At 51.7% G+C, this 23,806-nt stretch overlaps 1 protein-coding gene across 4 annotated transcripts in view; it reads left to right on the forward strand.

Moving 5' to 3' along the window:
- Positions 1–23,806, forward strand: part of LOC144142524 (G1/S-specific cyclin-D3-like) — a 429,137-nt gene that overhangs the window by 380,668 nt on the left and 24,663 nt on the right. For all 4 annotated transcript variants that reach the window (XM_077674105.1, XM_077674104.1, XM_077674103.1 and 1 more), the window contains one exon: positions 14,320–14,488. In XM_077674105.1, the coding sequence (XP_077530231.1) occupies positions 14,320–14,488 (169 nt within the window). The remainder of the gene's footprint in view (positions 1–14,319; positions 14,489–23,806) is intronic.

The raw sequence follows: 23,806 nt of genomic DNA on the forward strand, positions 1-23,806 counted from the left end.
CGGCTCTTCGCGGGCATATGCACGCTAAAGGACTGGGCAAATAAAAATGAGGGTGCGTTGTGGCAACCCTTTGCGTTCTCCCGGGCCGCTCCGTCGAGCGCACACACCCACGAGCTCAGTGCTGACATCTGTGGGCGGCGACTGCGGCTGCACCCGACGGCAAAAACGTCCCGCGGAGGAATTGAAAACGTCTAAAGAACGTCTCAGGCCCAGTGCGCTAAACCTAGAAGACAGAAATGCAGATGGGGGAAGAGACAGGTATCCTGTAAAGGAGAGGCTGTTATGACGTCTCAAAGGGGTCGTTAGGGCGGAAATATAAGGGTGGTTGTTAATCACGTCCCCTTCCCCCCGCCGAAACGAAACGCAGAAAAAGCTCCCCCTTCAGAGCGTCAACGAACCCCCACGTTAAAGGTTCGCTCTTTTTTATCCGTCAGCTGAAGAGAGAGGTGGCGTTGCATGCAACCCCACAACCCCTTCCGCTTGAAAGCTGGGATGTGTGGCATGCGACTGAGTGGCGGAATGCCGCCATTTCTGTGCTCGCTGTCTTCTTTTTTTTTTTTTTTTTCCTTGGCGTGAATGCATCGCTTGCATTGTAAAGCGCGGAACCGCGACTTATGCCACACGCCGGTCCCTTTAATACCAGCTGCCTGAACCGGTGCCGCTACAATCTAAGGCGTGCCTTAGAAGCACTGAGTCTGCTCGGAAAATTTGATTATCCATTCATAAAGCTGAAGTTGAAACTTTGTTTACCGAGAGGAGTTCATCTTTTCCCGTGCTAATGACCTTATATCAGTCTCTATATTAGGACGTCGGCTGTTTACGTGCTCTGAACGCATATGCGGCGTATTGTTTAATTGTACCAGTATTCAGCGCGCACAATTATCTCCTCACGCCAGTTTGGTTCCGAACGCAGCTGCTTTGGAAGCAAGAAAAACAGCGCAGAACGCACGTACGCGCAGCACCTACACATTCACGGCACGGCGGCGGCCAGGCGATGCTGAGGACGTTCACAGTGGCGCTAATTATCGATTCGACGAGAATCTCGACGGGCATCAACACCCGCCGCGTTCTGGCTATTTTTTTTTTTTTTTCAAAGGACACCGCCTGTGTAATGATGGCATGTCCCGGCTGGCTTGTTTCAGTGCGAAGTTGCTATGCACCTTTTCATCCTTTAAACATTGATAACATCTTGCCATGTTCAGGAGTGTACTGCGCGTGCGCAGTTGAGTCACCCTGTCGAGTGCACCAATCAAATCGTTTGCAGCTTCTTCGTCTCCAAAGCAGCCATTTCATACGCCACTACTGCACAATGTATTCAAATTTGCTGTCACAGGCAGCGGCTGTCTCTGGGTGATGACGACGATGGTGATTACGATAGTCCAGGATGACTGCGTTCGTTTAAACCATTCACGTACTTTGCCTTTTCCCGAATACCGCAATTCTGTGCCCACAACGCAGTAACTCCTCAAACGTGGTGTCTTCCTGCGCGTAAGCCGGCGAGCACTAAAACAGAAAAGTGACGAACGATTCTGGGGCGGTATTCTCGTGTTTTGTCCGTTTTGTGTCCGTTTCAAAAGTGGCCGTTTTGAGCAAGCCCTCATTGGCTAAAAGCGAAAACCCGGATGTGACATCATGCAAGCACTGCGGAGCAGAGTTACTTCGAAGAGCTCTGCGGCGGAGCTGTGAGCTGCGGCTGCTCGGAGCAGACGATTTTTCGTTGCCTTGTTGTTGGTTTGCTGGTGGAACAATAAACACTTAAAAGATAGTTTAAAACAGGCTTAGTCGTTTAAAATGTGTTCACAAGAAAAGTTGCGCAAAAAGCCCGCTACAACTGGAAGTACAAAACGGACGCAAAACAGACGTTTTCAAAACGGAAAAACACGAGAATACCGCCCCTGAAGTGGCCTTCAAATTCGGGGCCTTCAACTTCGGGGCCTTCAAATTCAAGCGGAGAAAAAAAATGTTTCGCCAAAAACTGTGGCAGTCCAGCCAATCTCGTTCCACACCGATGGTCGTCCGTGGCAGGCGATGGCGGCGACAAGCACGAGGAACAGCCAAGCCTTTTTCACAGCCAGCTCAGCGCGGGTATCGGCTGGGGTGGCGGGAGTTTTGAGGCTTGCGCAACGCCGGCGTAGTAGCGAGGCTCGCGTTGTTACTTTCCTTTCAGCCGGCCAGAGATACCGTCGGCCGCCTTCCTCCGTCGTCGCCGCACGCGCCTGGAGATCTCTTCCCTTCCAAGACGTGCTCAGTGTAAAGCTTCTTCTCCTTCCTAGCGCCGTCTTCTTTCATTTCTTCTTTCCTGTGTTGAGCAATTGCAAGGAGACGCCGCTCGCATGATCGCAACAAGTCGCGATTCCCATCTCGACTTCCCACTTTGCGGAGACTTCTCCGCAAACGATACCATGAATGATAATTCACGGTATACCGTGCGTCACTTAAAAACCCCGAAGCAGGTCCGGTATTTCTTTGTAGCAAGTTTTTGGCAAGTTAAAGCAGGAAAACGTTCTGAAGACACGAGCCGTCGACGCAACACGACCTCCTCGGGGCACGAAGATTCACATGTCTTTCAAAAAGAAGACAAACACGAAATTAATAGCTCGTAAAGCACGGCTGAAGCAGGAAACTTGCATGAATGAAAGTGAATGTTAAAAAGGCAATGATAAAAAAAAGGAAACAATGATGATTTACGAGGTACAGCCACGATCAAAAGTTTACGGACCAGGGAAATGGCAATTTGAGGTTATTTCTCTTTCTATAGCAGCCTGACAAACTGTCGAATGCATGACAGATGTATAAGTACCGAAGTAATAAAACTACCGCGCATAGTACTCCGGGCTGCCGTGCGGCAGAGAAATAACTCAAAATTGCTGCTTTCGTGGTCAGTAAACTTCTGCTCTTGGGTGTACATCTGGAAAAGCAGTTAGAATCACGAGATTAAGGATAATTAAGTCCAAATAAAAATTTAGCAATGGTCGAATTCTTTTGAATGAGCAGATTTTTAGACTCAGCGGCTCTTTTTTTCCGGGCGCCAAAGCGGACATTGTAAAGCGGACAATCTACGTTTTCGCAATCGAGCTTTATTTTTTTTACGCTTCATTTTGTCCCCGTTGCTTGAGGCGTAAAGTTTAAGGCTGTGAAAAGTAAAAAAAAAAGAAATGTGACGTCTATTGAGATGGGGAAGACACTGAAAGAGTACTATTACAAGGGCGGCACAAGAACAAGAGGCGCCCGCGGCGGGTACATTATATCTCACTGGCACTGCCGTCTAGACTCCTTTATTATCTGCCGGAATACAAAGTAGCCCGGAAAACAAATATACGGCTCCTCCCGGAGCACAGCAATGCAGGAAGAGGCTTGATTATTACGGCCTCGTGTTCTTTTCCTGATCCCCCCCTGCGGCACAGAATACAAAGAAGGATCGCCTCTTTGAGCCTAGCGCCTCGCATCCCAGGACCTGTTTAAAATGCCTCGCTCCGGGGCAGGAGTACCGCGCAGCTCCGGAAAATATTTCGGGTCGTAGGGGTGACGATAAGGCCTGAATGCTTTCTCGACTCTGTTATTGCAGAAAGCTTCTGCGAAACTGGAATTTCATCATTTGCTAATCGTAGCATGTAGTGTCGCCATTCAGAGAGAACGCTGAGTTCGGAGGACCTGAATGGGCGCGGGAAAATGAGTGCAACTGGGAATGATTGGCCGAAGAATGAATGTAAAGGCGGAGTTGAAAAATCGACGCTGCCGAACGGAGAAAACCTGGCACAAACATGGCGCCAGTAAGAGGGGGGGTGGGGCGAGCCAGCGGCGGCCAATAACTGGCGCTGTCACAGATGCGGAAAGTTGTCCGTCTTCTGCTGCCTCGCGTTTACTGTGGGCGTTTAGTTTGAAGGTGGTTTTCTATCCTTTGTCCGCGCTGCGGAATGTACAGCTCAGTTGCCTAGCGGATGAGTTTCTGCATTCAAGGGATGTCCGGTGCCGCTTTGCACGCCCTGGCCGTCTTCCGCGTTTCAAAGCACCGCATGTGCTTCGTTGGCTTTCAAGACTAGTGTATATCAAATCAGACAAGGCTTGCGCACCTAAGCGCCTGTGTGCAGTGAATTTCAGCTCACGTCTTTTCTAGGCGGGAAAGACCCAGCAGCTCTCTGAAACGCTTCACGTTCACAGTAAATTTGTGAAAATACTGCACTTAACATGCTACGAATAAAGCTATAACAGTTCGCTACATTTTGCGGTGTCGTTTGCCAAAATAGAGCTCACATGTATCCGAAAAGCTTGAATGTCTCTAACATGTATACGAGGCAAGAAATATATATCGCACTGGATACCAGTGCAGCGTCACTGTCCAATTCGTTAGTACCGGCTCTGTATTCGGCATGAATATTTTCTAAACTATTCAGAGTACCCCGTTTGAACGCGCATCGCGATCCAGCACAACCTTTAACGAAAACCGCGCCATCTCTTGGTCGGCGCTCACAAACTTTCCATCTCCAAGACCAGAGTGTTTTCACGCCCTTTGGAGCGAGAAAACAGGCCGCGGCTTTTCAGCAGTGTTACCGCTTCCCGTAGCATCCCTCCCATCTTGCGAGGAGGGCAGTGCCGTTATGACGCATTCTCTCCACAGGTGCGTATACCCTGTAATGGACGGCAGGCACGCTATGTCGGCGCCCTTTTCGGAAAGTGGACGCAAGAAGAAAGGGAACGTAAAATGCGGCAAAGTAGAAGCAAAAAGTTGCAACGGGCCCCCTCATGCACGGGCCGGAAGCGAGCCCCTCAAATTAACCCTCTACACGTCGTTCCGGTTTCGCGGCCACTTTCGCTTTCGGCGTAGCCGGCGCGCTCCGCCTCCGCCGCTAGAGGTCCTCCTGCTCACCGTGCCGCGCTCTTCCGTTTCTTGTTGTTCGCGTCGGCCATTTGTTGACTTATCAACACCGCCCTTCGAGTGCGCACAGTTGACGAGAGCGCGACCGCTTTGCGCGTGGGAGCCGTTGCTTGTCTCTGCTCTGCATATTTGTTTGCTCTCCTCCTTTGTTTGCCTGTTGACAATGCACACAGACGTATGTATGCGTCGCTTGACTTGTTGGTACATGCAGTCTGTGCTGTTGACTTCCAGCTGCCTTATCTGAAAACACCAGCGTCAATTGCGTGGGAGACCACGTAATTGGTTGATTTTACCCTGTTTCATGATAAAAATGTTGCAACGGTACTTCGAGAACCACGACCTTTTTTTCGGGCAAGCGAGTAGTTAACGTGTACCTCTCAGAACGGTGACTGTTATCGGTTGCCTTACGGGTGTAATGTTCACCGGCTTGGAAATGAGCTGGAATACAGTAATAGTTGCATTGTTCTAACAGCGCTAAGACGACGGGGACACAGAAAGAAAGAAACACAGCGCCTGTGTTTGTCTTTCTATTTTTCTCACCGTTGTTTTAGAAGAATGCAACCATATCAACTAGGTCGACTTTCGTTACTGCTACCGTAATAAAATTTTAATGAGACAAATTCCACAGCATTCGCGTCATTCTGGAGTCGTTTTTTTTTAATCCAGTGTCAACTTACCCTTGCCCAGCTTTCTTACTTTTCTTAGAAAGATGAGCTATTTGGTTATGTCGTCACCGCCACCACCAGTGTTGCCACATTACCGTTAAAATATTAGCTTACTCTGTAGTGGTATTGAAAAATTAGTTCTAAAATATTAGATGTATTAATATTAGAATACTAGGCAAACGCTGTAGGTACTCGCGTCGCTGAAGGTCGATGAACATGCCGGCGTAAGGGGCATCCGATGGGAGGGTGGCAGTGCTGTTGTGTTTTTGACGTGATCGTCTCGTTCGGTTGGCGCCTCTGTGATGGCTGCCGCACCAGCGGCGCCAAGAGTCATCATATCCGAGACGAGCTGATATTCGATAGTCCCGTGATGCGCTCTCGGCGAACGAAACTGCGATAGTGAGCCTCCCGAAGAAGTGTTCGTTCGCACCGGTCGACAGAAGTGGGGCTAGTTTAAAGTGCGCGTCATAGACTTGGAGAGAGAGAGAGAGAGAACAACTTTATTTTGTGCCCGGTGGGAAAAGGAAGAGGTTGGAGATTTGGATCAATGCGGGGAATTAATGAAGAAAAATTCATTTATTGAATTGAAGCATGGAAGACCACCGGCAGGCGTAATTAGTCACACCTAGGGGTGGGCACCGGAAGGCCTGCTAGGGGGGGGGGAGGTCAAGGAATGGGATGATAGGCAGGTAGAGAGGATAGATAAGAGAGAGGGAATAAAAGTGGGGTACAAAAAGAAAAAGAAGTGAGAACACGCACGCTCACACAGACACATACTCACACGAGGAGCCAAAAAAAAAAAAGCCTGAACTATTCAATTCGGAGCTACGCGTGAGACATTCAGTGACACGGTGTTTAGGAAAATGAGACAGACATGAGACGTACTCAAGACGTACGCGGTTACAGGCACAGGACTTACTTGAGAAATGAGCGTGGAAGAGATATCTGCGTCGCTAAAATCTACACAATTCATTTGCACGGCCACCGGTGTGAACTAAAATCCCAATTAAAAAAAGGTCGCTTTGTAGGAAATCTAACTTCACTGGGGAAGTCTTCCCCGGTCCCTGCCGCAGTATATGAATAGTGGATGATCCCCGCCTATACATAAGTACTACTTACAGCGCAAGTCAGGCTTCATCACGCCAACACTCCCGATGTCGTATAATTACAGGGCGATTCAGATTCAGGCAGAGAGCGGAACGTGAAGCCGTATTGAGGACATCGCCCACAGAACAGGGTTGAAAAAGGGGTCGCTAAAAAGTGAAAGTTACACGAGAGCGGTGACCCTGGTCTCGCACACACACTGTCTCCAGCGGGTTGCTATCGGGGCTTTTCCGGGCGCAGCCAACAAAACTAGCCTGTCGCCCTCAAGGCTGTTGTGAGTGGCGAGTTGTGAATGGAGGAGGCGCTCGTCGGCGCGACTTTTGCCTCCGCTCACTTTCATTCACGTCTTCGAGGGCCAGCGGCTCATCAAAGGACACAGGACTCCGCTCTTGAGCCTACAAGTGACCGGGAAGGAGCTCGGCGAGGGGGGAGGCAGGCAGCGCAAGGGCACTGCCGCCGCCTACTAAGTACACACGAGCCGGGAAGAAACGCTAGCAGCAAATGAAACAAAAAATGGCTAAGGACAAAACGCGGGCCCTCAGTCACCGCTAGCTGCACTGATCCCGGCATCGCCCCTTCTCGTGGAAGTCGCCGCCTTCTCTCACCAGGGGCTGATATCTTATCGGGCCCTCCGCTCTGACACCGGCAGCGGGGCCTAGCTCCGCTATCTGGGCTGTGTCGCGGCGCCAAGTTTAGTTCCTGTCGCCGCGAGTCGGCCAAGAGGCCAAGAGCGCCCTCCGGATTCGTCGCAACGCCCACAAGCGAAGGAAGCGGCGTTGCAGGGCGCGAGTTTTGACAGGCATCTGGTCGCAGCAGCCTTTTTAGGTGCGTGAAGCTGCCCAACCACCTGCAAACACTCTCCCTGGACGCTCATGCTTTCGCAATCACTACATCATAATCAGGGCTTCATCATCACCACCAGCCTATCTACGCCCACTGCAGGGAAAAGACACCCCCCGTTAATCTCCAATTATCCCGGTCCTGTGCTCTGTGACCAGTTTATCCCCGCAAACTTCTTGATCTCATCCGCCCATCCAACTTTCTGCCGCCCCCGGCCACGCTTTCCTTCTTTAGGTATCCGCTCTGTTACCCTTAATGACCAATGGTTATCTTGCCTTCGCATTACATGCCCTGCCCCCGTACATTTCTTCTTCTTAATTTCTACTAATATGTCCTTAACACGCGTTTGTTCTCTGACCCACTCCGCTCTCTTCTTGTCCCTTAATGTTACACCTACCATCTTCCGTTACATTGCTCGCTGAGTCGTCCTCAGTATAAGTTGAACCCTTTTAGTGCGCCTCCAAGTTTCTGCCCCGTAGGTGAGTACCGGTAAGATGCAGTGCTTAGGTGTCCGTAATTAAATAACTGTGATTGGGATAACTGAAGCTCTCGTAAGACTACCTTTACCAAGACCACGCGCTCTCATCGCCAGCTCGCCGCCTCGCGAAGCTGGAAAGTCAGACCCTTCTTCTGCCAACCCAACACCACCGCCCCAGTAGTCCGGTGTGATATGCGGGCGCTGTGTCGACCACGAAGTGGTTGCCGGGGCGTGGCCTCCAGCCATAGCGCGCGGCGAAGCAGCCACCGTAGGGCCGTTATATAAGTCGACGGCGCGGCGGCGCCTTTCGTTCAAAACAGGAAATGCCGCCGTGGCACATACGGACTGCGTCCAGGCGTTGCAATCGGAACCGCGCTTTCCCCTTCCACGAACCCAAAGGCTTGTTCAACTCTCGCTGCCTTCGAGCTTAAGGAGCCTTCACCACGAGGCGCCATTATCTTACAACATCGTGCGTGTGTGTGTCAGAGCATCGGACTTCGACGTACGACGGGTTTTGCGGAAGAAGTAAGCTGGCTTGGTTTAGCTTCGCCTTCTGAGAAGCGAACGTAATGGCCAGGTGCGGGAGAATGCGGGTCTCTCTGAGCAAGGTGCGAGAAAAAGTGGTATTCGTGTGTTGCGTCGGCTGTGTGACATTCCTGCGGCGTTTAGTGAGCCCCGCCTTTGAGCCGTGCCAGCTATTTTAAGAGAATGAATACGTGCGGGGACTTAACGAAAGGGGAAATCTAAGGAACAGGTAAATTGGCCAGTCGTTTGCGCTCCCTTGGCGTGTCAGCATGTTCCAAACTGTGCGAGATTTACGCCGTGTTTTAGAGAAACGAAAGGGAATCTTTCTTCCGTGACTGTGCTCTGGTGCGCAGTAATAAGGCCGGGGAGCTTCTTCACAGTGACAACATTATACTACCTTTGGTGCTTCAACTCAAAGACCAGGAAATTTCTTTGACACTACCAGGGATAACAAATTTGTAATAACTGCATGTAATCGATTTTTCCTGGTGACGGAATCGACTTGGGGTCGCCCTTGGGGCTCAAGAGAAGGAAAACTAAAAAAAAAAAAGAATGTGTTGTATGTCGATTGTAGTACGACGCGATCCCGCCTAGGGGCGCTCTGGAATTTCCGCTTTCTCGCGAATGGCGAGCGGGGCGGGATCGGTGGTGCGCGATTGCTCTACGCCACCACGTAAACAGCAGCGGGCACACGGTGACGCCTTGCGGAACCCACCAGCCGCGCTGCTAACACCCTTGAATGAACGAACGCACGGCTGTCGAGCTGCCGGTGAATGAAGCGCTCGACACGCAGTGCATTGAGAAGTCAGCCGGCGAACGATTAGTGAAGGAACGAAGGGAAGGCGAGTAACACGCTACCGATGGCGTCTCCAGAAGCCCACAAGCTGCAGAGTACGGCACGCATAAGACGTAGCAGCGAAGGGAAACAGACGAAAGCGCGGGCACACAAACGGCGCCGCATTCTTGTTTACATTGATGTAGTCGACATCGTCGTCATCGAGGCAGCGCCGGCGGTCGCGCTCAAAAGGCCAAGCGCTTCTGTGCGCCCATTGAAGTGCAGCGACGATGCCGTACACTTCCGCGAGTCCCCCTCCCAACTCGCTCGCCCCTACTCGTCGCATGCCGGAGTCCTTTCATGCCGTCGCGCTGGCAGTTAGATTCTTGCCGCCATTGTTCGGTAGCTCCCGATAAGGCCACCCCTATGCTTTCATTCTGTCCACCCCCCCCCCCCCTCTCCCCCCACACATTTCTCGCACTTCGTCGGCTCTCTGCGCGTCTCTTTCTGGGGTGGAAAATGCGGAATCTGGGAGCTCGCGGTTTCTATTTTGCCGCCTCCTCTCTCTCGGATGTCCACATTCCTGGGTTTCATTCAGGATCGAGCTTACGGGCATCGTTGGCGGAACGTACGGGGACGTCGCTTCTCAGCGCCCAACAGGGTCGATATGCGAAGAGGGAGGGGAAAAAAAATTCGCGGGGCAGGTTGAACTCGTGAATGAACCTGAGGTTCCTTCGTCGGCGATCCTGAGCTCAGGGCGCCGGACAAAAAGGAGCTCTTTAGCATGAATGGAATCGGTCTGAAAGAGAGGAACTCGAGCTCGCACTGCCTTCGCGGTTACGCCTCCCCGCCCTTCCAATGGTGACGTCTCCCCTGTGGGAACCGACGGCGGAGCCAGCCCAGCGGTCAAGCCCTGAGCTGCTGCTACCCTTGGGTCCATCGCAGAGCGCGTAGAAGAGGGGCCGCGCCACAACCACCGTTTGGGAACCTGTCGTGTGGTCGCGCCGACAGCGGTGGCGGGGGAGCAGGCGCTCCACATTCCGACGTCTGTTCGTACGTGCTCTGGTGCGACCCTCTCCTGGGCGGACCGGGGGAAGTCTGCAATGGGATCAAGGACTCGCGGAATATCTTCGCGCGGGACGGTGCCTGTGCCGTGAAAACGAAGCGCACGGACACAAACACAAAAAAGTAGATTGCAGCCAACCGTAGGCTGCGGATCGCAGTGCGGGCGACGACGTCACAATTGTCGTCCACTTCCGGCGTGGCTCCGTCTTGGCCCGAGAAAGAATTCCAAGAAGAGCACATGTCCATGCCGGGGCGAAACGCGCCATGCCGGGGGAAACGCGCCATGTGCGCTGCTGGCTTTGAAGCGTTCACTTTCCGTACACGGTGATTGTGTTCGAAACGGAGGAATGTGACAAGGTGGCTGGAAAGTGTGAATTTTTGTCCCTGCAGCTTGTTCTCAGGGAGCTAGTGCTTGTGGATTGATGGCGTCACCCTCCGCGGCGGATTTGCACAGAAAGATGCTGCAATTTGGCAATGCCCTATTATTCTGCCTCGCAGAATGACCCAGTGGGTCGCCATAAGCGTCTTCCTTAATTATCAGCCTGCGGTTAGGCCTAACTTCCTTATCTACAAAAGTCTCTGGTGGTCTCTATCGCGCACGAACACACAAATACTCAAAACGAACGTCGCATTGACCGACGCTCGGCGAAGAAAGCAGTTGTCACCTCTTCCCTCTGTTTTGCGTGTTTACTCAGGGGGGCTACGGCCACAGTCCCTGCACACCAACATCGGCATTCTATGCGCAGTGGAGCGGCATTTGAAGCCACAAATGGCCGGCTTCCAGTGTACTGAAATTACAGCACGTCCGCCGTACTTATCCATTCCCACTGCGACCAGGCACCGAGTCATCGAAGGCAGGAAGGTTAGCGATCGCCCAGAGACAGCGATAGACTGTCCTCGAACCCTGGCGTGTGTACATGCGCGCAGATTGAACGCCTGATGCGGGACGAACGAATTTCACGTGGGACCTGACGTGCCGCCTCGACGGCCGTGGCGGTGTCCTGTTGAACACTACACTCGAAGCGGGTAGTGTTCAGTCGGCGAGCACGTTAGTGGTCGCCGCCGCTTCCCATGGCCTGATCGGCGGCGCGGTGTCGACTGAGCGGCAGACGCATTCCACTCACACCGGCGCCCATGGGAAAGCACCGGAGCCAGGCTGGAGAACTTCCGTCGACCGAGCCTGTGCAGCAGAAGCAGCAGCAGCAGCAGCAGGACATGGCTCACTAACGCTGCGTCGGCAAGTCCGCGTGACCCTGCTGTTGCATTCGAGCTGTTCTTCTCTGGACACTAAGCCTGCTCCTTTTCGGGGGCGCAAGCCCCGATTTCCAGATATCTACCTCAAACTTCATGTCTCAAGTTCAGGAATACCGACGTAGTTGGCAGACACGAGCAGACATGTTGGCAGACACGAACAGGACAAGCGATTCCTACGTCGCTTGTCCTGTGTCTTATCCTGCGTCTCCTTGCCCACACATCGATGTTCCGTTTATTTTTGTTTTGCGCAAACTGCCGCTCAAAGTAACGCACCGGCTACTCGGACGTCCAGTTATTGCGAATCAGAAGCATCTTAGGCAACAATTACCGCCCGTTGCTGGGTAATGATTGTTCACACACGTCAGAGCAAAGTACGCCACTATGTTCTGGGCCTTGCAAAAGCGTTGTACTTTGCGAATGCACACAAAGGAAAATCCTGACGCGCACATCTCAATATGGGCTCTCCCAGAAGTTTACTCTTGTACGGGCTTGAACAGAAAATTCAGTCCTCTGATCGGAATTTTATCAAAGCACAGCGAAGAATCAGTTCCCACTGGCTCTCAACAGCTTGTGTTTGGGAGGCTCAGTTCTACTTAGTGATTCTCCGTTCCTTTATAGCTCAGAGCACCGCCCGTTTCGGATCCACCTTCACGGCATGCGTGATGTCGCGACATCCGCCTTTCTACCTCTAATTAAAGAGCCCTTTCCACGCAAGGAGGGGAAGATGGCGCTCCCGTACGCAGTCAACGACAGATTTATTTGCGGGCGCCCCACCCGCTGAGCTGCCGCGGCATTTATCCTCCTAAGCCTAAATCATCTTTTGACGGGCGTCATTGAACTTGCGCTGCGTCCGCCTTCTGATGGACAGGCGCACAAAGGCAACCACTTTCAGACTGGACGCCATCACGTTGCTCGGCTACCTCAGTGGCCGGCCATTGTAGGGAGCCAATGAACGCGGCAAGTTGGTTCGCGTGATTGCGATGTACTTGGCGCTGCTCTTATGATGGCTGACACGTGGGTTCTTTAGTTATATTTCTCTTTTAGTTTGTTTCTCCCCCCCCCCTTCGTTCAGTGTTTTTCTTTACCGTAACATTCCTCCGCGTTTTCCCTCTCACCGCAATGCTCGAGTTTGCAACCTCGTTTGTGTCAGTAAAGAAATGCGAAACAAACAATGGAGAAAACTCGGGCGACGGTGAGAGTACGGGGAAACAACAGTCCCGTTGTCGTAACCTAAGTTGTCACTACCCTCGTGACCCGAGACGTATTTCGTAACGCATCATTCTTTCCCCCCTTCCACTCCCGTCGCTTTTTGTTCGTCGCGTCTGGCCGCGTTTTTTGTTCACTGTGACCGCCTGCGTAGCCGTTTGCAGCCTAGCCGAGAGATATTTTGAGACGCGCGCCGTTCCCACGCTCCCGGCGGCGGCGGCGTTGTCGTCATCGCGGTTCGGCCGACGCTTAGTGGCGGCGGATTAACGACACGGAGAAGCGCCTCTTCGACAGGGGCGTCGGAGTCGACGAAGCGGCGCCCATGCATCATAGTACGGGCCTTATTCTGAGTCGTAGTAGGCGCTTGTCAGCCAGCTTGCGGCCGCTGATGCAACGCGTTTTACGAATGAATTGGCTGACACACGCTGTTTCGAGCTCGATGCCTCGAACAGCTTTCCCCCTGTGATTTGACGGTATTACCGCTTTGGTGGCCATGTAATAAAGGAGACTGGAGGGAGGCCGCACGGTCTTGTATTCTTTCACCTGAGCTTTTTTTTCTTTCCGTACTTTTTGTAAACGGAGCTTTCGCATATTGGACGAGGACAGGTGAAGGCTAATTGATTTGAGGGGAATCCCGGGAGCGGGGCGATGACTCCTGAGGGCAGTTTTGTTCGTCTACCTTAGCAACTGAGCTAATAAGCATGTCAGTTCGTCTGAGAAGTATCTGATTTAACCCTTGACAACAAAATATACGTGTATGAGTAGGACTGCTTTTTGTGTTCTAAAATCGAATTATGAGGCGACTTTCTCATTAATGGCACCAAGTTAAAAAAAGACGGGAGTGTTCTCCGGAAACAAACCCAATCGCATGTTACTAGAATATAAGAGGGTTGAAAAATTACCGGTGTTTTTAATGCGAATAAATAATGTATTTGCAAGGGCCAGTGAGATACTTCATGATGAATTTTTTAGGGACGACGTTTGAGTATGAGCATTGTCTCATTTTTTGTACATCTGGTCCAGGTATTTCCACCGTGCGACTGCTCCGTGAACTATTCATTAAATCGGGAACCTCGCAAAATCTAGAAAGCATTAAGCCCATGCGCAGCTGCGCGTGGAATACGATTTTGTTAGTTGCTTCGGAAAATCAGTAAAATTAGACATTTATAGGATCGGGGATGCGTAGAATCGGGCCTGTCCGCAGCTGCGAGGGGCGTAAGAATTCGGGATCCGTAGAATCCGTGATCCGTACAATCGGGGTCCGTACAATGGGAGATCCGTAGAATTTTGGATGATCCGTAGTGTCTGGTATCCGTGAAATCCGGGATCGGTAGAATTTCGGATGATTCGTATAATCGGGGATCTGTGCAATCGGGGATCCATAGGATCCGGGATACGTATAATTTGGGATCCATAGAATCAGGGAATCGTAGAATTTCGGATGATCCGTACAATCGGGCTAGAGCATACAAGGTTCTTCTTCCGTGGACGTATTGACCCGCACCCTGACCGTTGTGTCCTCTTGTACGTGCAGGACTGGGAGCTGCTGGTGGTGTCGACCCTCAAGTGGGACGTGTGCGGCGTGATCGCGTGCGACTTCCTCGACCACCTGATCCACAGGATCGACCTCCCCAAGGCGGCCAGGCACAGACGGGAGCACATCCGAAGCCACGCGCAGACCTTCATCAGCCTCTGCTACACCGGTCAGTGTCCCCTTCATCACCGTGCTACAGTCGGGTGCAGCGACAATAGGAGTTGCCCCTGCGCCTCATCACCGCAGGCAGCAGTTCCTCCGCGCAGCGCAAAGAGTGCGTTACTGCGAGTATTTTGAACGGGATGCGAGCCGTTCCCGGGTTTTTTAGGACTTAATGAGCTTATAAACTACTGCAGCAATGACAAACAGACTTTGTGAGAAGAAAGCAGACGATGTGGCGCATTAAGTTCAATCTACTTTCAAAACTGCCGCCCGCGTTACGTCACGAGTCCGTCGCTTCGGCGGAGTGATACATTACGTGAGCTATTGCCATTCTTCAATTTTACCCGAGTATTGTACATTATTATGAAACTTTATGCTTCATAAACTTCATTCCTCCGCACGCAGCGGCGTTCGGCGAGTGGCACAAAGGCTCTCGCGATGCGCCCAAAAAAATAGTACCGGCGCATTTTGTCTGGGAGCATTATATCAGCTACTCTTTAAGCCGAGAGTGCAAGTAGTATGTAAGCTTACCTCCAACTCATGGGAAAACTAAGAAGAGATTAAAGGTAGCATTACAGTGTTGTTAGCATCTAGCGGTCAAGGCATGTTGGGAAGGGGCGGCTGTTGACATCCTTCGCACCTGCGCATGCCGATTGTTCTTACGCATTTATGCAGATACGCGCGTATTTCGGTGAAGAAACACTCCGTAATAACCGCCACATTCTGTGTTCAGAACAATTCCTTTCTTCCTTTGCCTTCTGTACGCACCTGTAGTGTGTCCCTTAGTTACACGTCTCCCCGAACCCGCTTGGCCCGCTACGACGCGGTCCCAAGGCCGCCCTCGCTCGCTAGGCAGCAGCAGCATCGACATCGGAATGTCATCCGCCAGCGCGGCAGCTACTTGCCAAAACCGGGAGCGCATTCCGGCGAGATAAGCGTGGCATATATTACTCCACTTCTGTATCCAGCAACACCGGGGAAGGGGAGGGGGAATCTCGTTTTCACCGAAGGAGGGCGTTGCTTACCGCACCGCATCGGGGCCTACTGCGCGCGACCTGCCAACCCGCTTTATCGACCTTGTCAGCTGATGTGGTGTGGTGGGAACGGTGCATGTATTATACGGAACGGCCAGCAGCCCAGCGGCTGCAAATTGTCGAAAGCGAGACAGGGGGGAGTAAGAAAAAAAAAACGCGGGTAGCGAAAGAGTTGTCGGCGCGTGACATTGAACTTGAACCACGCGACAGGAATCTTCCGCCCGGCGTAGCAGACGACCGCGCGGTGAACGAACAGGGGTGTCGGGCTCGCAGAGAGAAAACAACAAAATCTGCGCACCCGAGCAAGGTCAGAGATTTTGCGCTTCTTACTCGCCTTAATTCATCTTCCTTATTTCGGTTGTTTTTCTTCATGTATATTTTTTCTTTTGGTAGGCAACGCAATTAAAGCACGTGGAAACCCACGATTTTGCCTCAGCGTTTGTTTGTCCATTTTAACTACGCAATGATTACTTTTTAATCCAGCTCCGTCATTACTGTCGGAAACCAAAAATGTATTCCCATCATTATTTCCTAATCGGCAAGAGTTTACGAGTAAGAATCTCGGCCAGAGGTTGGAAGGAACCACCATACAAGTGCGCAGACACTGCGTAGGCTGACATCAACGAAATAGCTGAGAAGGCAACGAGCGAAGCTCTGCGTTGCATTGGGGTCACTGTGCCGCCGTCGCTCGAGAGTAGAGACAACTGACTGTCACATTCAAAGGCCTTGCCCTTTCGGATGGACGGACCCCCGGGGTGTCGCCCCCCGTAGCTCTGAAAGCGCCTCCATTGATTCATCCGCTGCCCTGAGCAATCGTCTCGGAAGGCCCATCTCTTGCCCCCCAGGCAAGAAGGCCTCAGGGTCACAAAGGCTACACATTTGACAGGACTTTCGGTTAGTTTCGTTGGTCGGAATCAAGAGAAGCTAAGCTACCGAGGCCGCTGTCAGCTGAGGGGAAATATTGCTCTAGGAAGCATTTATTCGCTTTTGCTATCTTGGAGGTGTTCGGATAGCTCATCGGGAAGGCAGCTCGGGAGGTCGTCACTCCAAGGTCGTCGCCACCGCACCCGCTGGATGGACAGATGCAGCCAACATGTGCCCGTCGCGGCCGCCGACTGAGCCGAGATTCGAAGAGCGTCTTCCCACTCGCGTCGATTATTTTTCGCCTCCTTTCGTGTCGCGACGCTGACGCGGCGACCCAAGGGAGGAGTCATCAAGCCGCGACCATGTGCGACGGACACGCAGAGTTAATTTCCGCGTTCAACTTTCTGTCCTGCGTATGCAAGAGAACCAGCTGTGGGAGCCTTCCTCGGCAACTGACGATGCCTAAAACACGGGGCAGGGCAGACGAATCGCTGCCTTTGTCACTGCACAAGTCGTCAGCGTCGGCGCCACCTAACGTACAGATTCGCGCCAAGTTTAAATACCACGGATATTTGGAGTAAACTGCAGGGTTCGCATGCTTACTGAGACCAGTTGCTGTTTTATGAAGTGCGGCGGATCTTAAGTAATGCAGTAAACTCCCGTAAGCACGAACTCTAAAGGAACCGTGAAAATTTGTTCTCATTATCAGAAATTCGTACTAAGAGGGCGTTGTGCTGGTCACAAGACTGCAAAAGTGTTGTTTGTCTTAACACGAAATTCGTCGTGACAGAGTTGGTCTTATTATAGTCCACTGTTTGATGGAATACTGTCTGCTCAGGTAAAAGCATGTTTGCAACAATGCAACGTAGGTCACTGAGCAAGTCAGAAAAGAAGTTTGACGGTTCATTACACCTACGGCTATACCTTGTTCACAATCTAATTTGTTCTACTGGTACCTTGTTCGCAACGGGTACCTTCTGAACAACATACCGACAGGGGTACCGAAACGTCAAACCGCTTTTCTGACTTGGTCAGTCACCTACGTTTCATCGTTGCAAACACTTCGTCTTTTGAGATTCCGCTGTAGTTATACGGCTTAAGGAACATCGTGCTGACTACACAGGGTTAGTCATGCTGTATTTTCGCGTGATTAATAGGCTTGGAACGTGAATGACCAGCGTTGTGAGAATAAAAAAAAAACACCCTACCGGATGCAGCCGCAACCAGACTGACTAAAAAGGTGGTCGCATGCGCTTTGATGCGAGTAAACGACTTTGAACACCGCCTCTAGACAACTGTGAGGCCCACTATGCAGCACAATGGGAGGAAGTCAGCGCGGGGCGGCGGGGATAACTGATGCGGAGATGACTTCTCCGCACCACCCATTCGCCCCCGCAAACGCGTAAGCGGGTCATTCAGAATGGGGCGAACACAGCAATGGCCGCGTCCGTGGTCTTCTTCCCTTTCTGCTTGATGAGCCCGGATTCCCAAGAATCGGCGTCTCTCCCTCTCCCTCTCCCTCTCTCCGTTTCTCCTACTACCGCCCGTCTCGTCGTGCGAAGAGGTGCTGCATCAGGCAGACAGTCACACATCGTAACAGAACTCGTCTCCTCCTTTCGCGCCCCCCGGAGAGTTCCGCGCAGTGCCGTCATGGCCGCGGTCTGAGTTGTAGCAGACGATCGTCTGCTCGCATCGTCTGCTACGTCGTCAGCGTCGTCTGCTACGAAGATCGCTCGGAGTTCGCTGTCGTTTGCACGTAGAGTCCAACTACAAGGCCACCCGCGCTTTTCAAAATCTTCTGCGGCGTGCACCGCAACCACACGACTCTGCTGAACAGAACTAGCGACTCGGCCGGCGGGCGCCCTACTAGTCCTCGCCGTTCGCTTCCTGTCTTCGAGGAAAGTTGGCCTCCGCCCTCGCCGGGTTCCCTCAGCTCAAGAAGAAGCAGACTTGTGGCCGCGAACGCGGATACTGGCTTCTGCTGCGCGAGCCCTCTTACGTTATCGGACCCCGCCCTCCATTCATGCGTTTTTCTCTCTGGCGCCACAGCGACGCCATTCACAAAGCCAGCGATAGAAACGTAAAAGCCACCGTAGGCTGGGCACTGCTCGCCGCCACGTTCGTGTGCTAGCGAACATATGAGCTGTGTGTCATTGAGAGAGACAGGGATCTGGATAATCATTACGGCGTCAGCTCCCCTCACCCTCTTACCTCGCCCGAGAACACACACGAGGCGCTGAGGTGCGTCATCAAGTAAGCGCGCCGTCCTAACGTTGGCCCCTTAACGTCAACGTTCCCGTTAGGTTATTTCAGGGAGAGCTGAATGGAAGGGCGGCATGTTTAAAATGGTCCAAAGGCGTGCGCTTACTCCTACCCGTGTCTATTTTCGGCATTTGCAGCATCGGTAGCGGATGAAACGTGGCAGCGATTTTCCGAGTAATTCCGCAAAACTGGCGTAGTTCTTTCTGGGACCAAAAGATTAACGTATCAAGTCGGGATCAGCCGTGTACAACGCCGAGGAACACGCTAGCCGCACGGGAGCGGCCGAACTTGCACACTGTATATACCTGAAGTGGATTACTGAGTCCTCCAAATAAACGCAATAGGCGGCATTGGACATTTGCCGCCAGTAAGCAATCACGCCCAAGGTTTCCCGGTGTTTCCCCCTCAGCGTATTCCACGGTGTAAGGCCTGTCAACATACTGCCCTCGCGCGGAGACATATATACAAAAAAAAATCGGATGGAGATGCAGCAGATAGATCCGGCTGTAGTTCCGGTGGCTAGCGTCAGTGTCGTAAAAGGCCCCACACTCCCAGCGACCCCTGGTGGCCCGGTTCCACCCATCTCCTCATTGTTCCGCAGATACGCCAAGTACTCCCTCCTCAAAAAGGCTGGGTTGAAAAATAAAAGCTACAACTCCCGTGCGCAGCGGAGGCTGTTAAGAACGACTCCCTCATCTTCTGCTCCGTTATTTTGTCGCCTTCTGTTTCTCTTTTCCTCCTCCGAGATATTCGGCGAGGGGCGACTTCAACGCGCTAGCGGGGATGTCCTATTGTCCTGTGCAGTGACGAGTCGTTGGGCGGTAATCCGCCTCTGCGATGCTCCAGCCCTGTCATCATTCCCGGATGCCGTGTAGTACCACCCAGCCTACCTCTGTAAACCATTGTGAAAGGCACTTGCTCGTAGAACAGTGCGACCTTTGAAGGACTGTTTTTCCGCTCGAATGGTGTCTCTCAGCTTGTCCGCTCGCGAGCATTGGGGTTCTCTTTCCTTTTTAAAAGACCACAGCTCTGAGCTATACGTTGCCTTCATTCCCTCGAAGCTTGTGATGTTAAACTCTTCAATTTGTGCTCCTGGACATTAACGGAGCAGTAGCGAACGAGTACATCTTTACTTAAAAAACGGTGACAGCCCGAAGCATATCCTGAAGGGCACATAAGGCTACACTTTATGGAATAGCGTACGGCAGTGCAAGCGAGTGTAAATCTCCGAATTTACTAAATTTCAACGCAATGAAGAAAAAAGAAATAAATTTCACCATCACAACACTAATTGAACTTTGCGTTATTCGACATGGTAAAAAGCGCACTAGACGGGGACAGAAGAAAAGACAGTGATACGGGACGAGCGCTAATTAGTGCTCGTCCCGTGTCTCCCTGTCTCTGCTTCTGTCCCCCTCTAGTGCGCTTTTTACCATGTCGAAATCGCATCACCAACTTGCTTAAATTTCTGCTTTGAATAGTTTGCGTTAACGTCGACGTATCACGCGGCACACCATACGCTGTTTAAATCAAAACGAAAAACGAGGAAAAAATGGCGGCTGTGTGACTGTGCCGTAGTCAGCACGCATGCGAGAGCACTGACAACTTTAGCTGGTTTAGCTTTACTCGCGCTTGACCGAAGTTACATCGCGGCGTTTTTGTGCGTGTGCATGGCTTTCTCCCGCGACGCTGGTGTTTCGCAGGAGAGCCAACTTATGAAGCTAAGTTGTGAGGAGAAGCCTGAAATTGGACGGAAATGCTTGCGCCAATGTTTGCAAAAGAGGAAAAAAAGAAGGTCAGAAGCTCATTTCTTCACGAGCATCGCATACCCCGCTTTAAATAATTAGACACTCATTACAGTGCCAATACAATGATTTCTCGGGATTTAAGTAGGGATTTAAAATAGAATACAAAACAGAGCACTGTTCTCATTTTTGTTCTTGATGGAAAAGGCTGTGGAGAAGCACCAGGCGAGAGCCTCATACATCGGCATTTCCCGCGCTATCGCTTCACTGAGGCGAACCCTGCTGAAGTAGCGCGCGTGCTGCCTTGTCGCGGGAAGTTGCTCGACAGGAACGTACGAACCATTTCCTCCGGGCATCTACGGGCCGCACGCGTGCCAAGCGATCGCTCTAATCTGGCCTCCTTCCATTTCGCCTTTCGTTCCTCCGTAGTTGCGCCGGACAAAAAGCAAAAAAAAAAAAAGCAGTGAAAATGCCAGCTTTCCTGACCTTTCGTTGCAGTGTTTCCTCTCTCGCCAATTAACACGAGTCGGATCCTCATCCCCTCATTAGTTTAACGGGGACTGTTGACGTTTACATCGCTCCTTTTTTCATAAGCCTCGATAACATGTTGAAATGTTGTAGACTTGCGCATGCGCAGTTTGCTCATCCTGTCGAGTGCGCCAATTGGCGCGCGAGTCAGATCCTCATCCACTCATCAGTTTAACGGGGACTGTTGACGTTTATATCGCTCCTTTTCATTCTTTAAGCCTCGATAACATGTTGGCACGTTGTGAACTTGCGCATGCGTAGTTTGACCGTCCTGTCGAGTGCGCCAATCGGCGCTAGCACAGTCCAGTGATGAAACGATTGCTCCGAGGACGAAGAAGCTGCAAAGGTCTATACGCCCAAACAGTCTTTCAAAATTTTACAGGTCACACTGCCTACCATTCTATTTCGAAGAATTCACAGAACATCAAATCTTTAGCACCAACAAAATAATCTACGACAGAAAGCTGACAAAATCATATTTCCCTGTGGTAGCTACTTGAGGAAGTCGGTGTAGATTACAAGCACGATGAGACCAGCTGAACTTCTTTATCCACCTCGCCACCGCTGATTAAAACCGCCTTCCACGCGGACACGCACGCGAGCTCCATATTTGTCTCTGCGGTGCACGCGTCCGGAGAAGTCTCGCCTTCGCTGAGCATGTGGTGCATCCGGATGTCACAGGCGGGGGCCGGCGGCTATCATTTTTCCGCTCACCACGGGCGCGGCTGTATCTCTCCTGGTCAGCTGCGTTGACGTCGAATAGCGGTCGGTGTGCTCACTCGGCTAGCCGCGATAAGGACTTCTTTAATCAGCGTCTGGCTTCTCCGATTTACCCTGGGACAGAACCGGGGGCAAAACGTGCGCATTAGCGTGGGAAAAAAAGTAGAGGTTGGAATGAATACAGAAAGGGTTGAACCGGAGGTCGTGGAGTGCGGAACAACGCCGATGGATGGCGCTGGGAGTTCACTAGTACGGATTCTTACGCAATTGGGTGTGGTGATTTTGACGAATTCATAACGCAAAGAACAAAGGACAAGAAAGAGGACACACAACCTCGTTCTTTGCGCTATGAATTCGTCAAAAAGGCGCTGGAAGACATCATTAAAAAGGGCACCTAAGAGCTTTCTCTGCGTTGTGAATGCGAAAACTATTTATGGCCAACTGAGCGCCGCTGAGTGTTCTACCAGTGCTGCGCTGCGAGTAAGGTTTTCGCATTTTAGGGCGAAGCGCATTCGGGGCTCGGGCTGTCGGCGTCTCATGTCGTCGTCGTAAACGTCGTCTACTGTAGTCACGGTACTAAAACACCGGGACACTCGTTTACGCCTCGCGCTAAAACACTTCGTGCTTCAAAGACGTTGCTCTTTTACAGTAAATCTGTATACCTCTACCTCCCGACGGTTTCATCTCCGTTGGCAAAAACGCCAAGGCACCAAGAATACAATTATACGCGGCATGCTTCGCCCCTCCCCAGGTTTCACGTATTTTGAGATAATGGTGGTGCGGGCTACTTTTCAGATGTGCTGCGTTAGCATGTCGGTTTTATTTGGTATGCATTGGGACGGTGTTGCTTGGAATGTTATTGCCGCGCAGATAAGTCTGGACAGCTGGTGATGGTTGCGCCGCCGGGTAAGACCGGTGGGGGAGCTCGATGCACTCTCCGCGTTTCCGTGTAGCTCTGCGCGTTGCCCAGGCGTTCAACACGGTCACTGTCTTGTGTTTTATTAATGCGACGCATGCGCTCTGTGGACACTTAGAAGTCACGGTAGTTTTTGAGCCGGTCTCCGACGCCGGCTTTTGCGCTCAGTGGACACTTAATGCTTCCGCATCAAAACAGAAACAGACAAGGATTTCCTTCTTCGTTGCCTACATCTAAGCCACCAAGTGCGTGAAAAAAAAAATACAGAAAAAAACCCGGCCGAATAAATTCGCACCTTCGGAATATTTACCCAAGTCGAACCGCTCGCGCGTCGGCAAGTTCCTTTTGATTACTACACTCTCCTCTGCAAGAAAATTGTTCCAAAGAAGGCGGTGGTGCTTATTTGCTTAAATGGCCGTTATTAACGACTTTTTCCACAGCGGGTCGGCGGCGAGTATCAGTGCACGACAGCGCAATCGACACTTTCCCTTCCCCCCCTTCGCCGACTGTAGATCGTCTCGCATTTTTTCCTTGGCTCACGATAGGAATAAATGTTCCTCATTATAACAGGATAGGACAACAGGACGGCTGAATAAAGGACCAAAGGCGTGACAGGCTAACGATCGGGCTACTAAGGCCACCCCTCGATGAGTTGTCGACGCGACACATTCCACCGACGGATAAATATCCCCCGAGGGGACGACAAACACAAAAACAGAACAGCCCGAGGGAGGCACCGGAATTGCCCGACAAATCGGCGGAAAAAAATTGCAGAAGAAACGTAGTAACAAGCGCCTCGTAATGACCCTGAAACTATGGTAGCCCTCAAGGTCGTCTCCTCTCTCCGCCCCTTTTGCTTTGCGAGTGCCCCCTGCAGTGAGTCTCTTGCGTAATTGCACACGGCCGATGCACCGAATAGTCGAGCGTGAAAGATGGTTTTAATTAGAGACTCCGGTTTTCTATTATCATTAAGACCGGCAGAGTGACACGATCGTCGCTTCTTGGACAATGTCGTTTTTTAACTGTCCCCTTCTGGAGATTGGCTCAGACTATGTCACCGTAATTATCATGTCTTCCATTTTCCACGTATAGGAGCACCACGGAGGTTGTTACGACACTGTAAGGCGGCATCGGTTACATCGAAAGGGCCGCGGGTATTCCCCTTTCTGGACGCGCAGCACAGCCGACAACCTAGAGCGAACGATTGAACGTGTGCTATAGGATCATGCTGTGCCTTCGCACTCGACCGAAACACG

Source organism: Haemaphysalis longicornis, unplaced genomic scaffold (assembly GCF_048455015.1).
Source record: "Haemaphysalis longicornis isolate Haplotype H1 unplaced genomic scaffold, Haemaphysalis longicornis Haplotype H1 scaffold_6, whole genome shotgun sequence".
Taxonomy (NCBI): domain Eukaryota; kingdom Metazoa; phylum Arthropoda; class Arachnida; order Ixodida; family Ixodidae; genus Haemaphysalis; species Haemaphysalis longicornis.